This window comes from Euleptes europaea, chromosome 10 (genome assembly GCF_029931775.1).
Source record: "Euleptes europaea isolate rEulEur1 chromosome 10, rEulEur1.hap1, whole genome shotgun sequence".
In the NCBI taxonomy this organism is placed as follows: domain Eukaryota; kingdom Metazoa; phylum Chordata; class Lepidosauria; order Squamata; family Sphaerodactylidae; genus Euleptes; species Euleptes europaea.
In genome coordinates this window covers 9515175-9539072 of record NC_079321.1, presented here as the reverse complement: position 1 = coordinate 9539072, position 23898 = coordinate 9515175, and the positions used below count along the sequence as shown (strand labels likewise).

At 45.6% G+C, this 23898-nt stretch overlaps 1 protein-coding gene across 1 annotated transcript in view; it reads right to left on the bottom strand.

Annotated features, from left to right (window-relative positions):
- Positions 1-23898, bottom strand: part of LOC130483910 (ancylostoma secreted protein-like) — a 43870-nt gene that overhangs the window by 12160 nt on the left and 7812 nt on the right. Inside the window, exons 4-7 of the mRNA XM_056856819.1 lie at positions 23064-23154; positions 18395-18540; positions 16726-16820; positions 15851-15939 (exon numbers count right to left, since the gene is read on the bottom strand). Of these exons, the coding sequence (XP_056712797.1) occupies positions 15851-15939; positions 16726-16820; positions 18395-18540; positions 23064-23154 (421 nt within the window). The remainder of the gene's footprint in view (positions 1-15850; positions 15940-16725; positions 16821-18394; positions 18541-23063; positions 23155-23898) is intronic.

Below are 23898 nucleotides of genomic sequence, written 5' to 3'. Positions count from 1 at the left end.
CAATGAAATTTCAGAAGACTGTAGTACGGCTGGATTGCAACCAATATTTTAAAGGGTATTTCCCAAGCCGGAGCTGGCAACCCTAAGGGAAGAGTTGCAGGCTGTAGGACTTGGAGAACAGTCAGGGAAGCCGGGAGGATAGTATGCTTGTTTGGCAATAAACTATTACATTTATTTTTACTTTGGTGTGCCCCTCATATGATTGAACCTTAACTTAATAGTGTGTGTGTGTGTGTGTGTTAAGTGCCATCAAGTTGCTTCTGACTCATGGTGACCCTATGAATGAAAGTCCTCCAAAATGTCCTATGTTTGACAGCCTTGCTCAGATCTTGCAAATTGAGGGCTGTGGCTTCCTCTATTGAGTCAGTCCATCTCTTGTTGGGTCTTCCTTTTTTCCTGCTGCCCTCAACTTTTCCTAGCATGACTGTCTTTTCCAGTGTCTCTTGTTGTCTCATGATGAGACCAAAATACGATATCCTCAGTTTAGTCGTTTTAGCTTCTAGGGTCATTTCAGGCTTGATTTGATCTATAACCCACTTTTTTTTTTGCAGTCCAGGGTATCTGTAACCCTCTCCTCCAATACCACATTTCAAAGGAATCTACTTTCTTCCTATCAGCTTTCTTCATTGTCCAGCTCTCACATCCACACATAGTAATAGGGAACACGATGGCATGAATTAACCTGATCTTGGTTGCCAGTGACACATCCTTACACTTAAGAATCTTTTCTAGCTCCTTCATGGCTGCCCTTCCCAGTCTCAACCTCCTTCTGATTTCTTGGCTGCAGTCTCCCTTTTGGTTGATGGAGGAGCCAAGGAATAGAAAGTCTTGAACAGTTTCAATTTCCTCATTGTCAACTTATTACAGTACCTAAAAACATCAAGCGAGAGTGAGCGCAACAGATTTGTCAGAAGGTCAAAACAAATGAAACCTTGAGAAATTCATGCCTGGAGCTTCTGAGCAATTTTTAAAGCAATTTCAGCTGCACAGATTCCCCGATTCTGTTTACAACAGATGGGGAAGATATTAAACCCTCTCACATGTGGTTTTACTAATCATAACCACCCGGCCTCACACGGTTGTTATCCCTTTAAAAAACCAAGATTGGTGCCCTTATTTTCTGTAAAGGGCAACCATAGCATGGATTCCAATTAGCAAAATCATTTGGGGGCAGGCACTGAAGGGTTGAACCCGCTCTCCCTGCTCTTCATGCTGAAATTGCTCTTGGTCCCAGTTCTGCTGGGGTGGGACACCATTTTCAATAGCCACCTCAGTGACAGGATATCGTCTAGTTTGGCCCTCACCGAGTTCGATACATGAGACTAGTGAGGGATCCCTGACAGGCTACAACTTCCTGGTAAAATGTTCTTCTCTGTATGGATCTGCATAATCTGTAAAAGCCTCAGTAGGGTTGCCAACCCCGGGTTGGGAAATACCAGGAGATTTTAGGGGTGGACTGTGAGGAGGACAGGGTTTGGAGAGGAGAGGGACTTGAACATAGGGTTGTCGGGTCCCCCTTCTCCACCCGTGGGAGATTTTTGGGGTGGAGCCTGAGGAGGGCGGGGTTGGGGAAGGGCAGGAATTTCAATGCTATAGAGCCCAGTTGCCGAAGCGGCCTTTTTCTCCAGGGGAACTGATCTTTATCGGCTGGAGATCAGTTGTAAAAGCAGGAGATCTTCAGCTAGTACCTGGATATTGGCAACCCTACCCACCCTCACTGCCTCTTATAATGGCAGGAAAAAGATTGGGAGGCAAAAATGATGTTGGGCTACTTGCCAACGTCAGATCTAGGCAAAAGCCCAGATATTACATCAGCCAACAGTAATGGCATAGAATTTCTAGAGTGTCAGTCGACGTGCTGATATCATGTCCAGGTTTTTACCCAGATGCGATGTTGGCATGAAGCCCAATGTAATTCCCACCCCTTGCCCCACCCACCAAGCTCCTGAGAATGCTGGGATGCCACCTGGCCTCCTTGTTCTTCCCATAGATAAGACTCAGTATAGAATTTGATTCCATGTAGTTGTCAGGTCCCCCTTCTCCACCCCGCGGGAGGTTTTTAGGGTGGAGCCTGAGGAGGGCGGGGTTTGGGAAGGGCAGGGACTTCAATGCCATAGAGCCCAATTGCCAAAGCAGCCATTTTCTCCAGGTGAACTGATCTCTCGGCTGAAGATCAGTTGTAATAGCAGGAGATCTCCTGCCACCACCGGGAGGGTGGGGAGAAAATAGACACCACTGTACTTGGCTTCTACAAGACTACATGATATCTCATTTCAAGGAACTTACTGTACTCTTTCAAGAGACATTTTTGAATCCTTTTGACTTTATAGTACACTTGTCACTTTAATTGTTTGTCATACTGTAGGTCATGTCTGTATATGTTCACCATGATGTGTTTGTATATTATTAAGTAGATTATAAATAATTTTGCACTTTTGTTAACTAACATTGCTCCTGTACTAATTTCCTAACCACCTGGAGGGTGGCAACCCTACTTGAACGCCATAGAGTCCAATTGCCAAAGCGGCCATTTTTCTCCTGGGGAACTGATCTCTGTTGCCTGGAGATCAGTTGCAATAGCGGGAGATCTCCAGCCATCACCTGGAGGATAACCCCCCCCCAAAAAAGAGAAAATCACTCTCATGAAAATATCCCAAAATATAATGGGAAACAAATTACAAAATACAAAAGTACCATAGATCCAACGTCAAAATTCCAAAGATGGTGTTTCAGCGTAGGTGTCATGGCCTCACCTGTGAGTGACTCAGAGGGGTCAGCTGTTCCAGTTCTTCTGCTGTCCCCTCTGTCACTCACAGGTGAGGCCATTACAGTATGTTACAGTCATATACATCAACAAGGTAAGTATAGATTCAATCATAATTCTTGTGCTAGTATCATTAAACAACTTTTATCTTTTTTTACAGGAACAACATTCCTTGCTTTCAACATGTGTCAGGTCAAAGACTATGGTACTAGTCTTTGGTACTTTTGTATTTTGTAATTTGTTTCCCATTATATTTTGGGTTATTTTCATGAGAGTGATTTTCGCTGTGTTTTTGGGTTTCACTAGTCAGTACCCAGAAGTGTCTATTTTGATATCACCTTGAGGTTGGCAACCCTAGCTTTCAGTGACCCAAATCTATGAGCTGTGTCATGTTCCCCTTTCATGTGTAGTTGCATAATATATTTTATGGTGGCCTTTGAGTTTTCCCAAACTGGTTTTGGCGCAGTCCTGAGTAGGGTGCTTGTCGCTTAGGGTTGCCAACCTCCAGGTAGTAGCAGGAGATCTCCTTCTATTTCAGCTAATCTCCAGCCGACAGAGATCAGTTTGCCTGGAGAAAATGCCCACTTTGGCAATTGGACTCTATGGCATTGAAGTCCCTCCCCTCCCCAAACCCCGCCCTCCTCAGGCTCCGCCCCAAAAACCTCCCTCCGGTGGTGAAGAGGGACTCGGCAACCCTATTGTTGTTCCAGGCAAGTTATTTGTAGGAGAGGGAACTCCAGCCCTTGAAAGCCCAAACCAGGTTTTTCAGGTATCTAGGCAGTTAAAGAATGGGAAAAGGCTTGAACTACACTGGGTTAGCCTGCATCCAGACCCAGGAATGTGGCAGGGTGAGTGTGAGAGAGTCTCCCAGCAGAAGAAGGTACCCTTAGAACAATGAAACGATTTTCACTAGTATTTTAGGTACATTATTACATCTGCTTTGGCAATCTGATTCTGCATGTGTCCAACAGCCCATTCCTGAAATATGGGCCAAAAGGCCTTAGGAGGCCTCCACCGGCTCGGGAACGCCCCTTTTTGTTTTTTAAAAGATACGCCAGCTTTTTGCTGGCGCATCTCCCATGCAACCCTATGAGGGTTGCACGGGTTTTAGGCGCCAGGTAGAGGTTTCAGCGGTGCCGAAAACCGGCGCAGGCATTCCTTTCAGGAATGCGCTGTTGGTCTCTTCTGGAGTTGGCCCATTCAATACCCTATCCATTCTCTCCTGTGCTGGGCGATGGGGCAACCATGGTCTCTTCTGCCTGCCTGTCTCCTGTATTCTGTAGGCCACACCTGGATTCCTAGTTTTGCAGCAGGTGGGAAGAATCAGGGAAGGAATGAGCAGGAAATCCATGGTTGCCTCACCTCCCAGGGTAGCTCTGCAGTCTTTCAGCCTTAAACCACAGTGACTGAAAGAGAACTGAGTTAGTGGAGGTGAGTCACAAATATTGATGCCCTAGCACTGTAAAAGACAAAAGTTGATCTCTTGTATGTGACAGATCCCTTAAGCTGCCCTTGTAAATGGGGGAGGGTGTTATAGTGGACAGCACTTTCTCCACATTACCGTCTGTTTTCAAGTCACGTTACTGTTGTTCCCTGTAATACTTTGCTTTAATATTCTAGAAGAAGAAGAAGAAGAGTTGGTTTTTATATGCCGACTTTCTCTTCCACTTAAGGAAGGATCAAACTGGCTTACAATCACCATTCCCTTCCCTTCCCCACAACAGACACCTTGTGAGGTAGGTGGGGCTGAGAGAGTTCAGAGAGAACTGTGACTAGCCCAAGGTCACCCAGCTGGCTTCATGTGTAGGAATGTGGAAACCAACCCAGTTCACCAGATTAGCCTCTGCCGCTCATGTGGAGGAGTGGGGAATCGAACCCGGCTCCCCAGATTAGAGTCCACCGCTCTAAACCACAGTTCTTAACCAGTACACCATGCTGGCTCTAATGAGGTTAATGCTTTAACACTTGAACCCAAGACAAGTTGTTGGCAAATCAGCATCACTGTCTTCAACAGACCATTGCCTAATCATTTATTCATTTATTTACAATCATTTAACTCTCTTTCCTACCAGTTTGTGACCAAGCACAGTAATGTGTTTAGGCATGGCATCAAATGACTCCTACTTACCTTTTCGCCAAGCGATCATATCTCATGGAAATAATCTTTTGTACCAGAATAACACATGGTCTGCTTCTTTTATTACAATGGATTTATTTCGCCTTTTTCCAATATATTGACAAAAGACTTCATAGATACCAAACAATCATTAATCATTCATTCATTCATGCTGGAATCCATTGACACATAGCAGCTTGGAATGTGAACCATTCTGTAGCGGACAGAATTCTGGATTCATAAAACAAAGGCTTTTCTACATTACCTTTCCCAGTATTGGCTTGTCTGTGACTTCTGAAGGGCTGGAGGAGATAAACCTGAGAATTGTGCTGGAGAGGCGCGTATATATAGCCGGAGCACTTCCTGCTTTGATAAGGACTGTCACACAAAAATCTACATAGCACCAGGACGTGTTTTTTTTAAAGGCTTGGTTTTTCTCAAGTAATAGGTGGCTGTAAAGCTTCCCGTTCAACCATGACATTTTATATACTGTATTTGCTCAAATGCAAAACCATCCCCCCCCCCCCGGATAAGGCATAAGGCATAAAAAAGAGGGGGGGTCATTTACATTTTCATACAAGTGACAGTTATGTCCAGTAATAATTGTGCGGTGTGTGTTTTATGTCTAACCTTTCTTAAGGGGATATATCACGATGGGTAGCCATGTTAGAATGCCTGTAACAGTAGAAAAGAGCAAGAGTCCAGCAGCACCTTAAAGACTAACAAAATTCCTGGCAGAGTATGAGCTTCTGTGAACCACAGCTCACTTCTTCAGATACCTTCAGGCATCTGAAGAAATGAACTGTGACCCATTTGTTTAACCTTCAGGCATCTGAAGAAGTGAACTGTGACCCGTGAAAGCTCATGCCCTGCCAGGAATTTTGTTAGTCTTTAAGGTGCTACTGGACTCTTGCTCTTTTCTACTTTTTTAAGGGCTTCATCTTACACATGAACACATGAAGCTGCCTTCTACTGAATCAGACCCTCGGTCCATCAAAGTCAGTATTGTCTACTCAGACCGGCAGCGGCTCTCCAGGGTCTCAGGCAGAGAGGTCTTTCACATCACCTATTTGCCTAGTCCCTTTAACTGGAGATGCCAGGGATTGAACCTGGGACCTTCTGCATGCCAAGCAGATGCTCTACCACTGAGCCACGGCCAGGGTCACCTTCCTTTTTAGGAAATACAGTATCTTCTTTAAAAATAACTAATTTTTAAAGTTTTTTTGCCATTTCATTTGTTTAACCAGAGATTTCGGCAGGCAGTGAAACCATAAATTAGTAGGGAAAGGCATTACGAAACAGTGATTCCCCTGCTGGGTAGAAGAAGCGGTTCTGCTGTGTGACGGGGTTAGAATTTGCTTGAAAGCTCAGGGATTTGGGAAATAAGAACATGGGTGAAAAGCCAGGGTCTGAGTCAAAGTACCTCGAAGAGAATAGAGTGTATTCTCTTCTCCTGTGTGAGATGGAACAGAGCACAGCCCAAACCATTATATGGGCCAGATTAGGGATGCCAGCCTCCAGGTGGGACCTGGGGTCCCCTGGAATTACAGCTCATCTCCAGATTACAGAGATCAGTTCCCCTGGAGAAAATGGATGCTTTGGAGGATAGACTCTATGGCATTGTACCCCTCTGAAGTCCCTGTTTTCCCCATCCACAAATCTCCAGGAGTTTCCCAAGCTGGATCTTTCAACCCTACCCCCACTCCCATCTCCTACTGGTGGCTGGGGGAATCTGGCATCCCTAGGCCAGATTATATTAGACACTGGGTTTTCAGCCAGTGGGCATATCAGAGCAGCAGTTATATGGGCCAGAACTACGGTTGTCAAGTCTGGGTTGGGATGGGAAATACCTGGAGATTTGGGGAGTGGAGCCTAAGGAGGGCATGCTTTGGAAGGAGGGACTAATTTGAAGATCTTCCCTGAGGTCACATGTTCAAGTAGGCAGTTCAGTTAGTTGAGACTGCTTGCATGAACCTATTGGAGTTGGTCCTTAGATTAAAGCTATTTGAACTATTCCTCATTCTTTCGGTCTTTACTTTGGAAACCAGAAATATAACAAGTGTTGCCAGTTCTGGGTTGGGAAATTCCGGGAGGAGGAGGAAGAAGAAGAGTTGGTTTTTATATGCTGACTTTCTCTACCACTTAAGGAAGAATCAAACCGGCTTAGAATCACCTTCCCTTCCTGTCACCACAACAGACACCCTGTGAGGTAGGTGGGGTTGAGAGAGCTCTAAGAGAGCTGTGACTAGCCCAAGGTCACCCAGCTGGCTTCATGTGTAGGAGTGCGGAAACCAACCCAGTTCACCAGATGAGAGTCCACCACTCATGTGGAGGAGTAGGGAATCAAACTCGGTTCTCCAGATTAGAGTTCACCGCTCCTAACCACTGCTCCTAACCCCTACACCATGCTGGCTCTCTTTAGGGGTGGAGCCTGGGTTGGGGGACAGACTTCAGTATGGTATAATGCCATATAGTCCACCTTCTGAAGCAGCCATCTTTTCCAGGGGAGCTGATCTCTGGAGACCAGCTTTAATTCCAGGAGATCTCTAGGCCCAACCTGGAGGCTGGCAAACCTATTTAGACCAAATGCTCCCCCAAGCCTCACATGAGGAGCTACTGGGCTGTATCCACCAGCCAACGAATTGGGCCCTCAACACCAGGGGTCCGAGCACGATGGGTCTCCAGGACTTTAGATCCACCTCTCCTCCACACCTGGAATGGGAGCAGAGTTGCTAACTTCCAGGTGGTGGCTGGAGCTCTCCTGATCTCTAGGTGTCAGAGATCAGTTTGCCTGGAGAAAATGCCTGCTTTGGAGAGTGGAGTCTAAGGCATTATACCCCACTGAGGTCCCTCCCACAAAGCCCTCCCTCCCCATGCTCCAAAAAAGAAAAAGAAATTTTAAATAAAATAATAAGTAAATCCTAGCCTGTGACATTTCATCTTCATTCAGAAACCAACTTGTGCAATTAGATAGTGGGAAGCTGCACGCTATGAGGGGTACCTAAACGTGATGAATGAAGTACATGGATTGACTGGGACAGCAGTGTCAGAGTTTAAATTCCTTCACAAATGAGACAAACGGGTGGTAGTTCTTTTTTTTAAGTCAAACCTCCTTGCATGGCTATCCAAAACATCCTAGTTCATCTTTTCGCTTTTCACTCATCACGCCTTTCTTCATGACAGAAAACTGGAGAAACTGGTAAATTTGGTTGGGGGCAAATGTGAAGGAACCATACTTACAGGTTATGGTCACAAGAACAGGTCAAAGGCCTGTCTATTTTAGCAGGAACCAGCCAGACACCCTTGAGAAGCTAGCAACCAGAGTATGGAGGAAATAGTCATTCCTGCTTGTTTCTAGGGTTGCCAACTTCCAGGTGGTAAACCTGGAGACAAACAAGGCTCAGTGCTGCAATGGTAATGGAAAAGATCCACAACAGCACTTACAACTATAATAATAAAGTAAGAATTTTTATAAAGTGAAAAAGGTGCAAAAAAGTGAATATATAAACATGAATAGGGTACAATAAGATACAAATTATCAAAAGAATCCAGCACAGATGGAAATTCAATTGAAGGATATAAGCATCCTGTAAGGCAGGTAAGTCAATATATATTGTCCACAATATGTTGTTATTTCTTCTCTGTATATGATAAGCTGGACGGTAAACAGCGATGGCGAAGCCACAACAAGGGAGTATCAGGACATGTCGTCTAGATCAAAAGAACGTTTCGCACTTGGCTTCATCAGCTACATGTATCTAAGAGAATTCATAATAGTCATAATACATAAAGTCTCAAACAGGACCAAAGTCTTCCTTGTGACCTTGTGACCTTTTTCAACTTCCAGGTGGTGGCTGGAGATCTTCTGTGCTTACCACTGATCTCCAGGAGACAGATCAATTCACCTGGAGAAAATGGCCATGTTGGAAGGTGGAATCTACGGCATTATACCTCTCTCAGGTCCCTCCCCTGGCTGCACCCCCAAATCTCCAGGAATTTCCCAAGTTGGCAACCCTACTAAAAACTAAACATACATTCAGATGGAAACTTTTCAAGTGAGTGCTTGGAATTCATGCCATTCAGGCTCTCAATTAAGAAGTCTCATGTGCCTATCAGTAGTTCTTAAATCAACATTCCCAAGTGTTTGCAAGGCATTCTGACCGCTGCTACAGCTGACTAAACACTCAGCTCAGACTGGAAGCAAGTTCTCGAGTGACGCTTTCCATTGGAAAGGTGGCCTCGTGCATCTTGGGGGGGGGGGGTATCTGGGGTATTCCAAATCCACACTCAGAAGGAGAAGAGGAGGAGGGCCGGGCCGGACTCAGGCTTTCAAAATGTGTTATGTACTTAAAGAATGTGGCCAACAGCAGATGGGGAAGAGATGGCAGTTGGGGGGAACAGTGGGAAAGCAGGAGAACACGCATCACACGCACCAAACGTGTATATTGTCCAAATGGTACTGATTGCCACCCGTGTGCAGATCACAAACCGAACTGTTGGGGGAAAACCATCATTGTGGTGGTGGAAAGTGCCTGGAGAGTCACAGCTGACTTATGGCGACCCCATAGGGTTTTCAAGGCAAGAGGCGTTTGGAGGTGGTTTGCCTTTGCCTGCCTCTGCTTGGGCTGAGAGAGTTTGGAGAGACCACCTCTCCTGGCATGTTCCCCAAAGACATTTATATTTATGTAACACCAACTTATTGGCAATCCCTGGCCCAAGGCGTGTCCAGCTGGCCTCGGCCAGGGCTTTTTCAGCCCTAGCCCCTGCCTAGTGGAATAACCTCCCTAAAGAGACCAGGGCCCTGCGGGACCTTCAGGAATCCCGCAGGGCCTGTAAGACGGAGCTATTCCGCCGGGCTTATAGATGAGGCCAGTGACGGTTCTCATTATAAATACTGGCCTCCCTAATCCTTCCCCCTCCCTCACTGCTGAGCACTACCCCTACTTATACCATCTTGGGGGTGGTCACATTCATCTGCTCAACTGCAGATGCCTATTTATTTGGATTTTAGCACGATCAGGGGCACTACTGTCCTATTTTTAGATTGGTTTGGCCTATTTTAAATCGTATTTTAAACTGTATTTTAAAATGTTTTATTATATTTTGGAGCGTGTAAGCCGCTCTGAGCCTGACCTTCGGGTTGGGGAGGGCAGGGTAGAAATGCAATCAATCAATCAATCAATAAAATAAAATAAAATAAAATCAACTGTGACTGGCCCAAGGTCACCCAGCAGGCTTCATGCAGAGGAGTGGGGAATCAAACCCAGCTCTCCAGATTACAGTCCACCGCTTTTAACCACTACACCACACTGGTTCTAAGCATCATTACTTCTTACTTTAAAAGTTTATTTTGCCTTTGAGGCTCTAAGGGCGTGGCTGTCTCTGGAGGTAATTTGTGTGCCCACTGTAGGTCCCACATTTAAGGGCTGGGGCTATACCTTCTGAAGTCACATGAGCAAGAAGCTAGAAGTCTCACACTCTGGTTCATGTGAAACCTTGCACGGTCCTTCCTAGATTGAACACTCTTCTAACTGGTACTTTGATCCATGGTTTGTGGGGGGGGGGAATTATGGGAGAAACTTTTTCCCCCTGAACTAGACTGTCTAAATTAGGGGTAGGGAATGTCAGGCCCGGGGGCCATTTAAGGCCCGTGAAATCATTTGGTCTGGCCCTTCGAGGGTCCTGGCAAAGCTTTAGCTCAGAAGAATCTAAGACTGTTGATCCGCCCCCTCCCGTGGACAGGAATAGCCTCTATTCAAGGCGGATGTGAGTTTGTTTTGCTGAGAAAAGGAGCATTTTCCGCCCTTGCAGAAGAGTCGTTAGCTATGGAGCTGCTCAGACCGCCCAAGAAACTGTGTTAACTCTTTCCCTCCCGGGCCATGGAGAAACATATTCCCTCTGTACTACAAGAGGGCTGGTGGTGGAAGTGGTGACAATGGAGGGGTTCAAGGAGGCAGGGCCAGAATGCACGGGGGGGGGGGCGAGTTCTTAGCCAGTGTGTCCTAATTTCATCCCTGCAGGCGGAAGTAGCAGGAGCCGGCTATAGCAACTCCGGCTTGCAGCTGGATGGCTACGCCGGGCTGGTGAACAGACCCTCCTATGCCACCAGCTAGGAGACCGGCTTACAATCACCTTCCCTCCCCCTCCCCACAACAGACACCCTGTGAAGGAGGTGGGCCTGAGAGTGACTTGCCCAAGGTCACCCAGCTGGCTTCATGTGTAGGAGAGGGGAAACTAACCCAGTTCACCAGATTAGCCTCCGCCGCTCATGGGGAGGAGTGCAGAATCAAACCCGGCTCTCCAGATCAGAGTCCACCGCTCCAAGAGTGACCTTGATGGACCATTGGTCTGATTCAGGATAAAGCAGCTTCATGTATGTGCTCATGTGTGTTCATATCCCTGTTTTTGAAGTATTGGTGAGTATGCAAGGATTCAGTGGTCCCTGTGTTCCTGTAACAAACACCTCCACTCTGAAAGTCTATGCATGACTTTGCCCTTGCCTTGCTGCAAGACTGAGATGCTGGCTCCCTCTGAAAAGGCAGGGAATGAAGACCGATCATTAACACATCATTAAAGGGAGAGAATGTATTTATTTCGCAAGGTGACTTTTACAACAAAACAATCTATGAGGCAAAGAGATGAAAGTCAATAAGGAAGGTCCTTTAGAGTGTTAAAACGTTTCTTGTGGCCTTTTCCCATTTTTTTTTGGTTGTTCCATGAGAATATTATGCTTGGAACTAAAGAAGAATAGATCATAACCTAAGCGAGATTAATGTACAGTCCGAAGAAATGATGAACCTCTGCTTTACTGAACAATACTTAGGATTAACATACGGCACAGACTGAGGACAGCCGTGTTAGTCTGCAGTAGAAGAGCTAGATTTTGAGTCCAGTAGCACTTGAGACCAACAAGATTTTCAGGGTATGAGCTTTCCAGAGTCAAAGTTCGCTTCCCCAAATCACGCGAAGTGCTGGTATCGCTTTACTCTGCTTTGGTTAGACCTCACCTAGAGTACTATGTTCAGTTTTGGGCACCACAATTTAAGAAAGGCGTAGGCAAGCTAGAACGTGTCCAGAGGAGGGAAACAAAGATGGTGAGGGGTCTGGAGGCCAAGTCCTATGAGGAACGGTTGAAGGAGCTGGGTATGTTTAGCCTGCAGAGGAGAAGGCTGAGAGGGGATATGATAACCATCTTCAAGTACTTGAAGGGCTGTCATATGGAGGAGGGTGCTGACCCGAGTTGTTTTCTGTTGCCCCAGAAGGTCAGACCAGAACCAACAGGTTGAAATTAAATCAAAAGAGTTTCCGTGTAGACATCAGGAAGAATTTTCTAACTGAGTGGTTCCTCAGTGGAGCAGGCTTCCTCAGGAGGTGGTAAGCGCTCCTTCCCTGGAGGTTTTTAAGCAGAATCTAGAAGGCCATCTGTCAGCAATGCTGATTCTATGACCATAGGCAGATCATGAGAGGGAGGACACCTTGGCCATCTTCTGGGCATGGAATATAGGTCACTGGGGGTATGGGGGAAGTAGTTGTGAGTTTCCTGCATTGTGCAGGTGGTTGGACTAGATGACCCTGGTGGTCCCTTCCAACTCTATGATTCTAAGATTTCCAAGGTATGAGCTTTTGAGAGTCAACGTTCCCGTCCCCAGATACATTTATACATTTAATCTGACGAGAGTTTTGTCTCTCGACAGCTTACACCCTGAAAATCTTGTCTGATTCTAAGATGCCACTGGACTCGGATTGGCATAGAATACCCCTTTATTGCTGTTTTACCCAGAACTGAAATCTAAGGTGAGGCTAGAGGTGGGGTTTTTTTTTTGGAAGTATGGTGATCACTTTGCAATATTTAAATGCCTAGCTCTGCAGTAACGAAATGTGTTTGATGCGGCCGAATAAAGAAAGAAAAACAAAGCGGGGAATGGATCCAGCGAGGCGCAAGGGGAAACATAAACGGACAGAGTGCAGCTCCGTTTGCACATGTTTTTGTGCAACACTGAGCCCTTCCCTCCCAATATAGCATAGAGCCCAGAAACTGGTCACACAAGATCATGCACATTTGGAAATGCAAGTCAGGACACAATACATTTGACTTGGCGCAAGTGTCTACTGCGGTCTTTTCCTTGCATTACCGTTTGTGCAAGAGCTCTAACGCAAGCAGAAATTTTGCCCATGTGTTGGCAAACTTATCATCCTGTCTTTGCCAATAAGTTCTGGATATTTTGAAATGAATAAACGAAAGCATAAATTTGGGCCAGTTTTGGGGCGGGGAATTTTGAGTTGCCTTTGAACTCTGAGTCTCTAAATCTCTTCCATCCACAACGGCTGTCGGAGGACCGATCTTGTGATATCCATCTGTACATTATATGATTTCTGTTTTGCACCTGCAGGTGGCTTTGCAGTGTTTTTTCATCATTTTTGTTTTACAGGTGAAAACGTTTTTCAGTTCTTTGCAGTTCCAGACCGTGTCCCTTAACTTGCAGGGGTTGGCTGAAAAAGAACCCAACCAAAACCAAGTTAGGAAACCACTATTTGTTCTGTTACTCTCTTGTCTGTTGCCTGGAGATCAGTTGTAATAGCGGGAGATCTCCAGCCACCACCTGGAGGTTAACCAAAATAGCAACACTGTGACCAAATTATTCCAATATCAAAATATAATCAAGCAATTATCCAAATATACTCAACACCTATTAGAAACAAATCACCATATTCTTAAGAGCAGTAGACAACTGCCAACAATTACTCACCATATAGGAAAGGTAGGGTGATCAAGGTAATCAACGCATGAAACCGAAGGAAGGAAGATTACCAGTATGCATCTCCAGTGAACAACTTAAATTAATGTGTGGTAAGAATATGGTGATTTTCTAATATAATAGTATGGGTCTAGTGGTATAATGATAAAGTGTAATGTGATGTTCCTGTAAAATATTTATTATGTAATTTATTATTAGGTATATATCATTTGTTTAAGCATCAACAATTACCAATTTGGCTACAGTATGGATTGAAGAACACTGCGGTTGAGTCCAGCTGTTATAAATGCGACTGAAGAAAGACCATCTCATGAAATGGGAAATACCTGATTCCTCTCTCGCGTTGGACTGGATCAATAGCCTTTGGACTTCATTGTGTTACAAGAGACACAGTCTTTGAACTATCTTGACCATTTCATGGTTTGGATTTGCATTCATAGCTATGTATTGGTGAGATCTATAGATTAGTAGTATTGTATTAGTGTAGAGTTTTCTGTTTTGTTTGCAATAGGTGTAGAGTATATTTGGATAATTGCTTGAATATATTTTGATATTGGAATAATTTGGCTACAGTGCTGCTATTTTGGTTTACCTTTCATGTTCAGCACGAGTTTTTTTTTTTTGATTGACCACCTGGAGGTTGGCAACCCTACCCCCGCCTCATATTCCCACCCAAAGCTCTCCTGCCAGTTGTACTGAATGGTAATCCACTAAGAGAGGCCTTGCCTTGACACCCTGTTGGATTTATTTCTGTGACAAACTTTCCATGGGGCTACCTTTGAAAATATACCGAAGTTGGAGCTGGGACAGAAATCTGTAGCCCATTTATTAGCAAGAACAAATAAAAGGGATGTTATGACTCCATATTACTTCGCCCAGCATGGTTGCCTCATTCCTTCACTCCAATAGTTAGTTACTAGTTGTTTCTGCCCTGGGGTTGCCAGCTCCAGTTTGGGAAATACCTGGAGATTTTTGGGGAGGCGCCTGAGGAGGGCAGGTTTTGGGGAGGGGAGGGACTTCAATGGGGTATAATGCCATAGGTTCCATCTTCCAAAGCGGCCATTTTCTCCAGGCCATTTTCTCCATATCTATTGGCTGGAGATAAGTTGTAATAGAAGGAGAAGAAGGAGAAGGAGAGTTGGTTTTTATTTGCCAACTTTCTCTGCCACTTAAGGAAGAATCAAACCAGCTTACAATCACTTTCCCTTCCCTTCCCCACAACAGACACCCTGTGAGGTAGGTGGGGCTGAGAGAGCTCTAAGAAGGCTATGACTAGCCCAAGGACACCCAACTGGCTTCATGTCTAGGAGTGAGGAAACAAATCTAGTTCACCAGATTAGCCTCCACCGCTCATGTGGCAGAGTGGAGAATCAAACCTGGGTCTCCAGGTAAAAGTCCACCACTCCAAACCACCGCTCTTAACCACTACACCACGCTGGGAGATCTTCAGCTAGTACCTGGAGGTTGGCACCCCTATTCAGTTCGGATAGCACTAAATGGCTCCAGCCCTTTTGAGGGAATGCTGTCTGCCACCAGGGTCTCTCCAATTAACAGGACCTTCTCAAGAGGCCTCGCTTTGGGATTTGAAGCCACAGAATAGGGATCCCACTATTACAATTGATCTCAACAGTGATCAGTTCCCCTGGAGAAAATGGCTGCTGTGGAAGGTGGACTCTATGGCATTATACCCTGCTGAGGTCCCTCCCCCCCAACCCCCCCCCCCACAAAATCTCCAGAAATTTCCCAACCCAGAGCTGTCAACCCTACCACAGGAGTTTCATTTCGTGGGCATTCATAACACAACCTAGTTTGTCATGCATCTGCATGAAAATATAGACTTATATAATGCATAGAATTCCTGAAGGAGTGGGGGGGGGATTCTCACAGGTTCTCCCCCTCCTGTGGCTGCCCAAACACCCCTGAGGTATTGATTCTGGGGGACAGGGGATCCCCAGGAACAGCTTGTGGGGGGAATCAGAGGTCTCCCATGGGAGGGGAATTGGAAAAAAATGCTCTATTCTTTGTGTCCCCAGATATCCTAGGTAGGATCTAAACCACAGTTTCGGTGGGCCATACAGTATCATGGTTCCCTTTGGGATGAAAACGAGCCCCCTTTGCCAGAGGTTTTGGAGTGACTTACTAAAACTATTATTGATAGTTCAAGAGAGGATTATTATTAACCAGAGGAGCAAATGTATAGCCTTGGTAACTTACTGCAGAGTTTATCCTCACAAGCATCAGGGCAGGCTTTGCATGACTGGCCCTTTTTGTAAGGTTTAGCCAGCAGGTCTTCCCGGTTCGCTCTGAAATCACAGAGTTAACACAATAAATGTCCCAATACAGGTCTTCCCAGTACAGTTCCCATAACAGTTCAGTACTGTAATATCTAGATGGTCAGGGTTGCTAGCCTCCAGGTGGTGGCTGAAAATCTCCCACTATTACATCTAATCTCCGGGAGACAGAGATTAGTTCACCTGGAGAAAATGGCAGCTTTGGAAGGTGGACCTTTATGGCATTATACTAGGGTTGTGCATATTGATAGACCCAAACTGAAAATAAGCCTGAAATTAACCATTTCGGCAATATTTGAGTTTCAGTTTTACTGAATACCAAAACCTGGGAAGAAAGCTGAAGTCGGATAGCCAATCTCCAAATCAGCCGAATAGGCTTCGGCTTTCCCCAAGCTTTTCCCTATGGGAATTTTTTTAATGAACTCTGGGGGAAGCATTTTTGGAGGAAGACTTCCCAAATTTTCAGGGTAGCTTCAAGGGACTCTCCTTGCATGAACTCTGAAATTTGGTGAAGATTGGGTCAGGGGGTCCAATTTTATGGGGTCTCGGTCACCCCTTCCTCCATAGAGAAGCATTGTATCGAGTGGAGATCAGTTGTAATAGCAGGAGATCTCCAGCTAGTTCCTGGAAGTTGGCAACCCTATCTTCTGGTGAATTGATCTGTGTCACCTGGAGATCAGCTGTAATAGCAGGAGATCTCCAGCCACCAGCTGGAGACTGGCAACCCTATTCAGAGCACACCTGGAGATCTGAAACATTAAGAGCACTCCCTCTCCCCCTCCCCCAAAATGTACTTACGCTGGGCAGTATTGGCAGACATAGAAGTAGAAATCATTCTCGCGTGGGCACAATGCAACTCCACATCCAGCCTGGTATGAACTATACCAAATAAGCTGCAAATGTTAAAAACACAAACGCACATTAAATCAGCAGTTTGACACAGAATTCAAGCCTGTGGTCTGAACAGACATTCTAATCATAGAAGAATAAAACATGCGGGTTCATTCATTAAACCCCCATGTCATTTCTGGTCTAGCTTTTAGTTAGGACTTTCTACTATTTCAACCTCCAACCTCCTGTGGCCTTTGCAGATAATTACCTTGTTTTTTTCAGATAGATTAGAGTCCAGTAGCACCTAGATATCAACAAGATATAAGCTTTCAAGACTCAAAACTCTTTTTGTCAGATACCCGGAAAATCTTGTTGGGCTCTAAGGTGCTTCTGGACTTTAATCTTGCTCTTCTACTGCAGATTAGGGTTGCCAGCTCCGGATTGGGAAATACCTGGAGATTTTCGGGGCGGAGCCTGAGGAGGGCAAGGTTTGATGAGGGGAGGGGCTTCAATGCCCTAGAGTCCAACTGCCAAAGCAGCCATCTTCTCCAGGTGAACTGATCTCTATCAGCTGGAGATCAGTTGTAACAGCAGGAGGTCTCCGGCCACAACCTGAAGGCTAACAACAAACAAGGCTAAACTATAGTTCTGTAAAATAGTAAATTGTGGAAAAACAACAGCACTATAACTAATATGTAGCCCACTGCTATGAAACATGTATCTCCAGGCACAGGATGCAACAATGTTTATAAATTTAATAAGTCTCAGTAATGAGAGTAAAACAGCCTATGCAAACCATAACTAGCTAGCTAACAAAAGCTGCAAATATAAACAACCACAATTGCATACACTATCCTAAAGGGTCACAATATTACATGAAACTATGCAATATTCCGTAAATATGATTACATGTGTTTATTCTTGGGGTCAAAGACGTAATCATATTTATGGAACATTGCATAGTTTATTGTAATATTGTGACCCTTTAGGATAGTGTATGCAATTGTAGTTGTTTATGTTTGCAGCTTTTGTTAGCTAGCTAGTTAGGGTTTATATAGGTTGTTTTACTCTCATTATTGAGACTTAGGGCGAAAATGCATGGTCATTTTAGCCTCCTTTATTCCCTGTTTCAGCCAGGATTCAGCCAGGATCGAACGCATGCATTTTCACCGAATGTGTGTTCAATCCTGGCTGAATCCGGGCTGAAACAGGGAATAAGGGAGGCTAAAGCGACCATGCGTTTTCGCCCTTATTAAATTCATAAGCATTGTTGTATACTTGCCTGGTGATGTGTTTCATAGCAGTGGGCTACATATTGATTACAGTGCTGTTGTTTTTCTACAACCACCTGGAGGCTGGCAACCCTAGTGCCAGGAAAGGTGTTGGGTGCCATGGGTGGGTGCCAGTAGGCAATACTGACCTTGATGGACCAAGGGTCAAACTCATTATTTGTCTGTTCATGTGTACATCAAGTGTCAGGAAAGTAGTTTGATGAGTTCCTTAAGTAGCCTAAGACGAGAAAACAGTCTGTACATTTATTTCCCCAGTTTTATTATATTTATTAAAAATTGGGTGGATAGATACTCCCAAAAACTCAAGATTATTGACCAGATGGGGGCAGTGCTATTGTTCCTACCTGAGTATAGCTAGCAATGCTTCTACTTGTGTCAGTTGGCCCAACACCATATTTGAAAAAATCTTTTCTTTTCTCCCATGCCTCAATAGCTTTGGTCCAGGTGGTCAGGTAATTTGTATAGAAAATGTTCTCGCTACACATCATTCCTACAAGAAAAAAAGAAATAAGGCTAATTTTAAAGGCCAGATCATTTGGTACAGATCCATCAAGACTGACTAGTAAACTGACCCAGATACATGCATCAGTCCAGACATTAGACCAAAGCCTAAAACCTAGATAAGGAACAGCCTTACATTTCAGTAAAGGCAAAGACTGTAAATGGAAGATAAAAGGCAAATGAAGGTGTCGGACTATGATCTGGCAAAGCCAGGTTCAACTCCCCACTCTGTCATTAGGGTTGCCGGGTCCCTCTTCGCCACCAGCAGGAGGTTTTTGGGGTGGAGTCTGAGGAGGTGGGGTTTGGGGAGGGGAGGGACTTAGAGTCCTATTGCTATAGAGTCCAATTGCCATAGCGGCCATTTTCTCCAGGGGAACTGATCTCTGTCAGTTGGAGTTCAGTTGTAAGAGCAGGAGATCTTCAGCTAGTACCTGTAAGTTGGCAACCCTACCTGTCATGGAAACTTGCTGGGTGACCTTGGGCCAGTCACACACTCTCACAGTGCATTCCTGAGCCCTTAGGAGGCCAGGAAGGCACAGTGTCGGCGTTCGGGCCCCCTGCGCCAGCATCCGAGCAACTTAGCCAGCATTAGTGGCCTGAATGCCGGCAGGAAGGCCCAGTCGCCGGGCGCTGATGGGTCCTTCTGCTGGCGTCCCACTGCCATCAAAGCCCACGCTGGCATCCCGGGGGGCATTCCAGGTGCATTCTGCCACCGCCGGGCTGAGGCAGGACCAAAACCTCCTATAACCGGTGCAGGAGGCATTTCTCTCAGGAATATGCTGCCGGCCTCAACCCTGGCAAGTATTTGGATGGGAGACCTCCAAGGGGCGTGACGCAGAGGCAGGCAATGGCAATGGCATACTACCTCTGAATGTGTCTTGCCTTGAAAACCCTATGGGGTTGCCATAAGTCAGCTGTGACTGGACAGCAAAAATAAATAAATTCTGATTATTGAATGTCCCATTTTGTTGATTGTACCGGCTCACTGTGTATATTCCGCCTTGTAGGAGTGGGGAAACAAATCCAGTTCACCAGATTAGCCTCCACAGAGGCTTTCCCAGCCACAGTGGACGAAAAACATAATTTAAAATGTAAAATGGGGGAAATGCCCCCATAGAAAACAGCGAGGCTACACTACCAAAGGAGGAGGTGTCGCAACTCTGCATCTTGGTGGGGGGGGCATTCCCGGGTTGAAAGGGGTTAGAATGCTGTCTAAAGGCAGCTCCACCTCCCTGGAATGCCCCCCCCATGCTGGCACGGGGTCCCACTTCTGGGATTTCGCTCCCAGCGTGGCTTACCAGCGTTGATGTGAATGCCCCCTTGCCAGTGTAAGTACCTCTTATCCCAGGATAAATGGGCACTTACATTGGCAGAAGATCACGCCGGCACCTATGCCGATTGCCTCCCTCCCTTCAGGATTGCACTCTTAGTCTTTTTTTTTTAATTAAACCAAAAAAGGGAATACAAATGGTTAACTGGGAAGCTGTTTGGGGCAAGTAAATGCGTAATATAAATAAAAGGGACTATATGCTAATAAATACAGCTATGTGCTAATAAATGCAGCTAATAAATGGGCTGATTACTAGAATCACGCCATTGGTCTTAAAGAAAACATGGGCTATCCTATCAAGGTTATCCCACACATAGTTTGAGCCTCTGGGTTTTTTCTCACACGTTATTTCGTTGGTTGTGTGCCTACACTGTGTTGTGGTTCCCCCCCTTTTCGACCCATGTTTTGCTCCCTGTGAGGGTTGCTTCTATTTTTCAACCATTTCCCAGGTTTTCTTCGAGTACTATAAAAGTGCTCTTTAAAAAAAAACACAGAAAAAGAATCAAAGCAACCACTAGAGGGAGCAAAACATGTGCAGAAAAGGGGGGACTCATGATGCAGTAGGGGCACACAACCGACAAAATAACACAGGAGGGACGGACAGGCCCCTGAAGACATGTAGAACACACAGGTACATCCACGACGTGATAAAGTTTATTGTCTGCGGCCGAAGGCCATCACAATCCACCATACAAAACATTAAAATAACATTAAAATAACATTAAAATAACTTTAAAACAGTCTGACCCACAAGAAACTAGCATTTAAATATGTTCCCTGATTAAAAACAGCTTTAGCTCGGATTTGCTTAGCTGCTAAAGCAAAGAGTGACACTTTGTAGGAAACATCAGGATTGGCATCTGATAGGAGAAAGAGCACCTTCTCTGAATCTGGAGAAAGATTTAGACCCTTTAGAAATGCTCCGAGAAATTTAAATCTGGGCTCTATGTAAAGAAGACAGAATAAGGTGTAATGAGTTAGGTCCTCTGGAGTGGCTCCACAAATACATAGGCGAGAGGCCTATGGTGTTCGGGCGTAACATCTAGCTATCCAAGTCGTTGGCGTGGTTTGAAACCAGAGGGAGGTAAAAGCAATTCTGAGGTTATGGAAGGGGATACTGACCAGGTATGAAGCTCTGACATGATCCCTTTAAAACTGTTTAAACCATGGTGAGAATTTGGACTGGGAGACTGATTGCCTGTCTGATGCAGGATCACATTTGAAAACCCAATCCCGAATGTTGGTACTTGTTATGGGGACAGCCTGGGAGTCATCTGATATGGAGTAGCAATGCAGGATGTTGTTATAGCAGGCTAGCTTTTGGTACATCCATGAAAGAGCTGGCGATTAGTGCTTGGTGCCCTACTGAATGCAAGTGCCTCTTTTTCCTGTCCACTTACTAGGGCTGTTGATTCGGTTCAGCCCGAACTGAAAATCAGCCGAATTTCTCCTGATTCGGTGGTTTTTAGTTCGGGAGGAACCGAACTCAAAACTGGCGGGCAACCGGGGGGGCCGAATTCAGCGAGTTCGGGAGTTTGCGAATAAATTCGGCAAATTCGGGGCCGTCAGTAAGCAGCATAACCATCGGTAAGCAGCATTCTCCTCCCCCGGCCAATCGGTGGCCAAGCTGGGTCTTCTTCTGGCCAATCAGTCAGGATTGAGTACTGGAGGAATCAGCTGATGTGCGGCCCGGCCAGGGAGAGAGAGAGAGAGAGCGAAATCCTCGTGTGTGTGTGTGGGGTGCTTGTGCACATTTGCTCCTCTCTGTGGCTGCAGGGGGCATATTTTTTGGGGTACAGACACAAAACTTTCAGTGGAGCTTCAGATGAAGCTTCTTAAGATACCCCCCAAGTTTTGTAAACATTGGGTCAGGGGGTCCCGAGATATGGGCTCCCCCCTTTTTCTTTCCATGGCTGCAGGGGGCGCATTTTTGGGGGTACAGACCCCAAACTTTCAGTGGAGCTTCAGATGAAGCTTCTTAAGATACCCCCCAAGTTTTATAAACATTGGGTCAGGGGGTCTCGAGATATGGGCTCTCCCCCTTTTCCCTCCTCCCCTTTTTCCATTTATGTGGCTGCAGGGGGCGCTTTTTTAGGGATATAGCCCCCAAACTTTTAGCATAGCTTCAGACAATTATTCTTAAGATACTACCCAAGTTTTGTAAAGATGGGTTCACTGGGGGCAGAAATATTGCCTCCCCCCTTTTCTCTTTCCGTGGCTGCAGGGGGCGCATTTTTGGGGGTGCAGATCCCAAACTTTGAGCGGAGTTTCAGACCATGTTCTTAAGAGACCACCCAAGTTTTGTGAACATTGGGTCAGGGGGTCCCGAGATATGGGCTTTCCCCTTTCCCTTTTCTCCTTTTCCCTATTGGGATGAATGGATCAGCCGATCCTGTGTGCATCTCCAGAGCAAAACGTCCCGTGCCTAATTGGAATCATCTTGGATTACAAGTCCAGTCCCCAGCCCCTCCTGATGGAACAGAAGACAGCCACAGTAAGACCCCTTTGGGGGCTTTAATCTATAATTTTTCTCCTGTGTATGTGTGTGTGTGGGGGGAAAGCAGAGTCTGTGTGTGTGTGGGGAGGGAGCAGTTTCTGTGGGTGGGGGGGAAGCCAAAGGGGGCTTTCGTCGGTTCTGCCTGGGGTGTGTGTTCCCCCTCGAGTCTCTCGCTCCCTGGTTTGAGGGGGGAGGTTTCAGTTGTGTGTCTTCTGGTTTTCCCTGTTGCAAAGGTGTTGTTTTACAAGGTTGTGTTGTTTTGCAGTTGCTTTGCAAACGTCTCAGCTGTTGTCGGGGCTGGGAGCTTTGTGCGTGGGCGGCAAGCTCTGCTGAGAGATGCACATTAAGGGTGGGGGGGACCCCTTTCAGGGCCCATATCTCAGCCCCCCCCGACCCAATCTTTACAAAACTTGGGGAGTCTTTCAATAAACGTCCTTTGAAGCTCTGCTGAAAATTTGGGACCTCTAACCCCCAAAATGCCCCCCCAGAGCCGCGGAAAGGCGCGATTGTGTTTTTAATGGCTTTATTCGGCCGAATTTTTTTCCGAACTTTGAATTCCCGCCGAATTGAACGGATCCGAAGTGGGGGAGTTCGGACTTCGGCATATCCCGAATCTAAACGGGCTGAATTCGGCCGAATCTGAACTATACCGAATTTTTTTTAATTCAACAGCCCTACCACTTACCATTTAAAGTTCGCTTCTCCACGGAACTGATGTTTAGACTACATTCATCGGCCCAGTTCTGAGCACTCTCAGCGATTGTCTCGTTCCATACCTTCATAAACCCGAGAAAGAAAGATCACATTTTAGTTAGACAATGGTCCAAAACGCATGGTCGCTGTATTCCCTGTTTCAGCCAGGATTCAGCCAGGATCGAACTCAGGTTAGGCAAAAATGCATGCATTCGATCCTGGCTGAATCCTGGCTGAAACAGGGAATAAAGGAGACTAAAGCAACATGTGTTTTCGCCCAATGACTGCAAAACAATGCATGTAATGCATGCAGGGCACATTCAGTATTACTGTTCAGTTATTTGGTGGGAACGGAGGACTGAATCTAGACTGCAACTCATTATCTCACAATTATTTTTTAAAAATAGGGCTCAGGTTGTCCAGCTCCTAGTGTTGATCCCCGTTCCCTCTCCCAATGTTTTAATTGTTGTTTCTATGCTTCGTATTTATTCTGCCTCTGGTTTTTAATTGTTTTAATGATGTGTTTGTTTGTTGGTTTTAATAACCTTTAAGATGAGATTTTATTATGTGTATTTTAAGGTGTTGGTTGTTTCAGTGGACCTATGAAGGTGGAAAGGTGGGGTAAAGAAATTGTAAAATGAAATAAAAATAAAGAAATGTTTATGCCCACCAAGAAGCCCAGGATTCCATTTCTTCTATCCGCCATTTTACCCGTACAGCAGCCCTGCGGCCTAAGAACAGCAGTTCTCAAACAGAGAAGCTTCAAATGGAGATTTCAGTGTGAGATTGCATAACTTGAGTTCATTCAAAAGTTCAGAACAATGGAC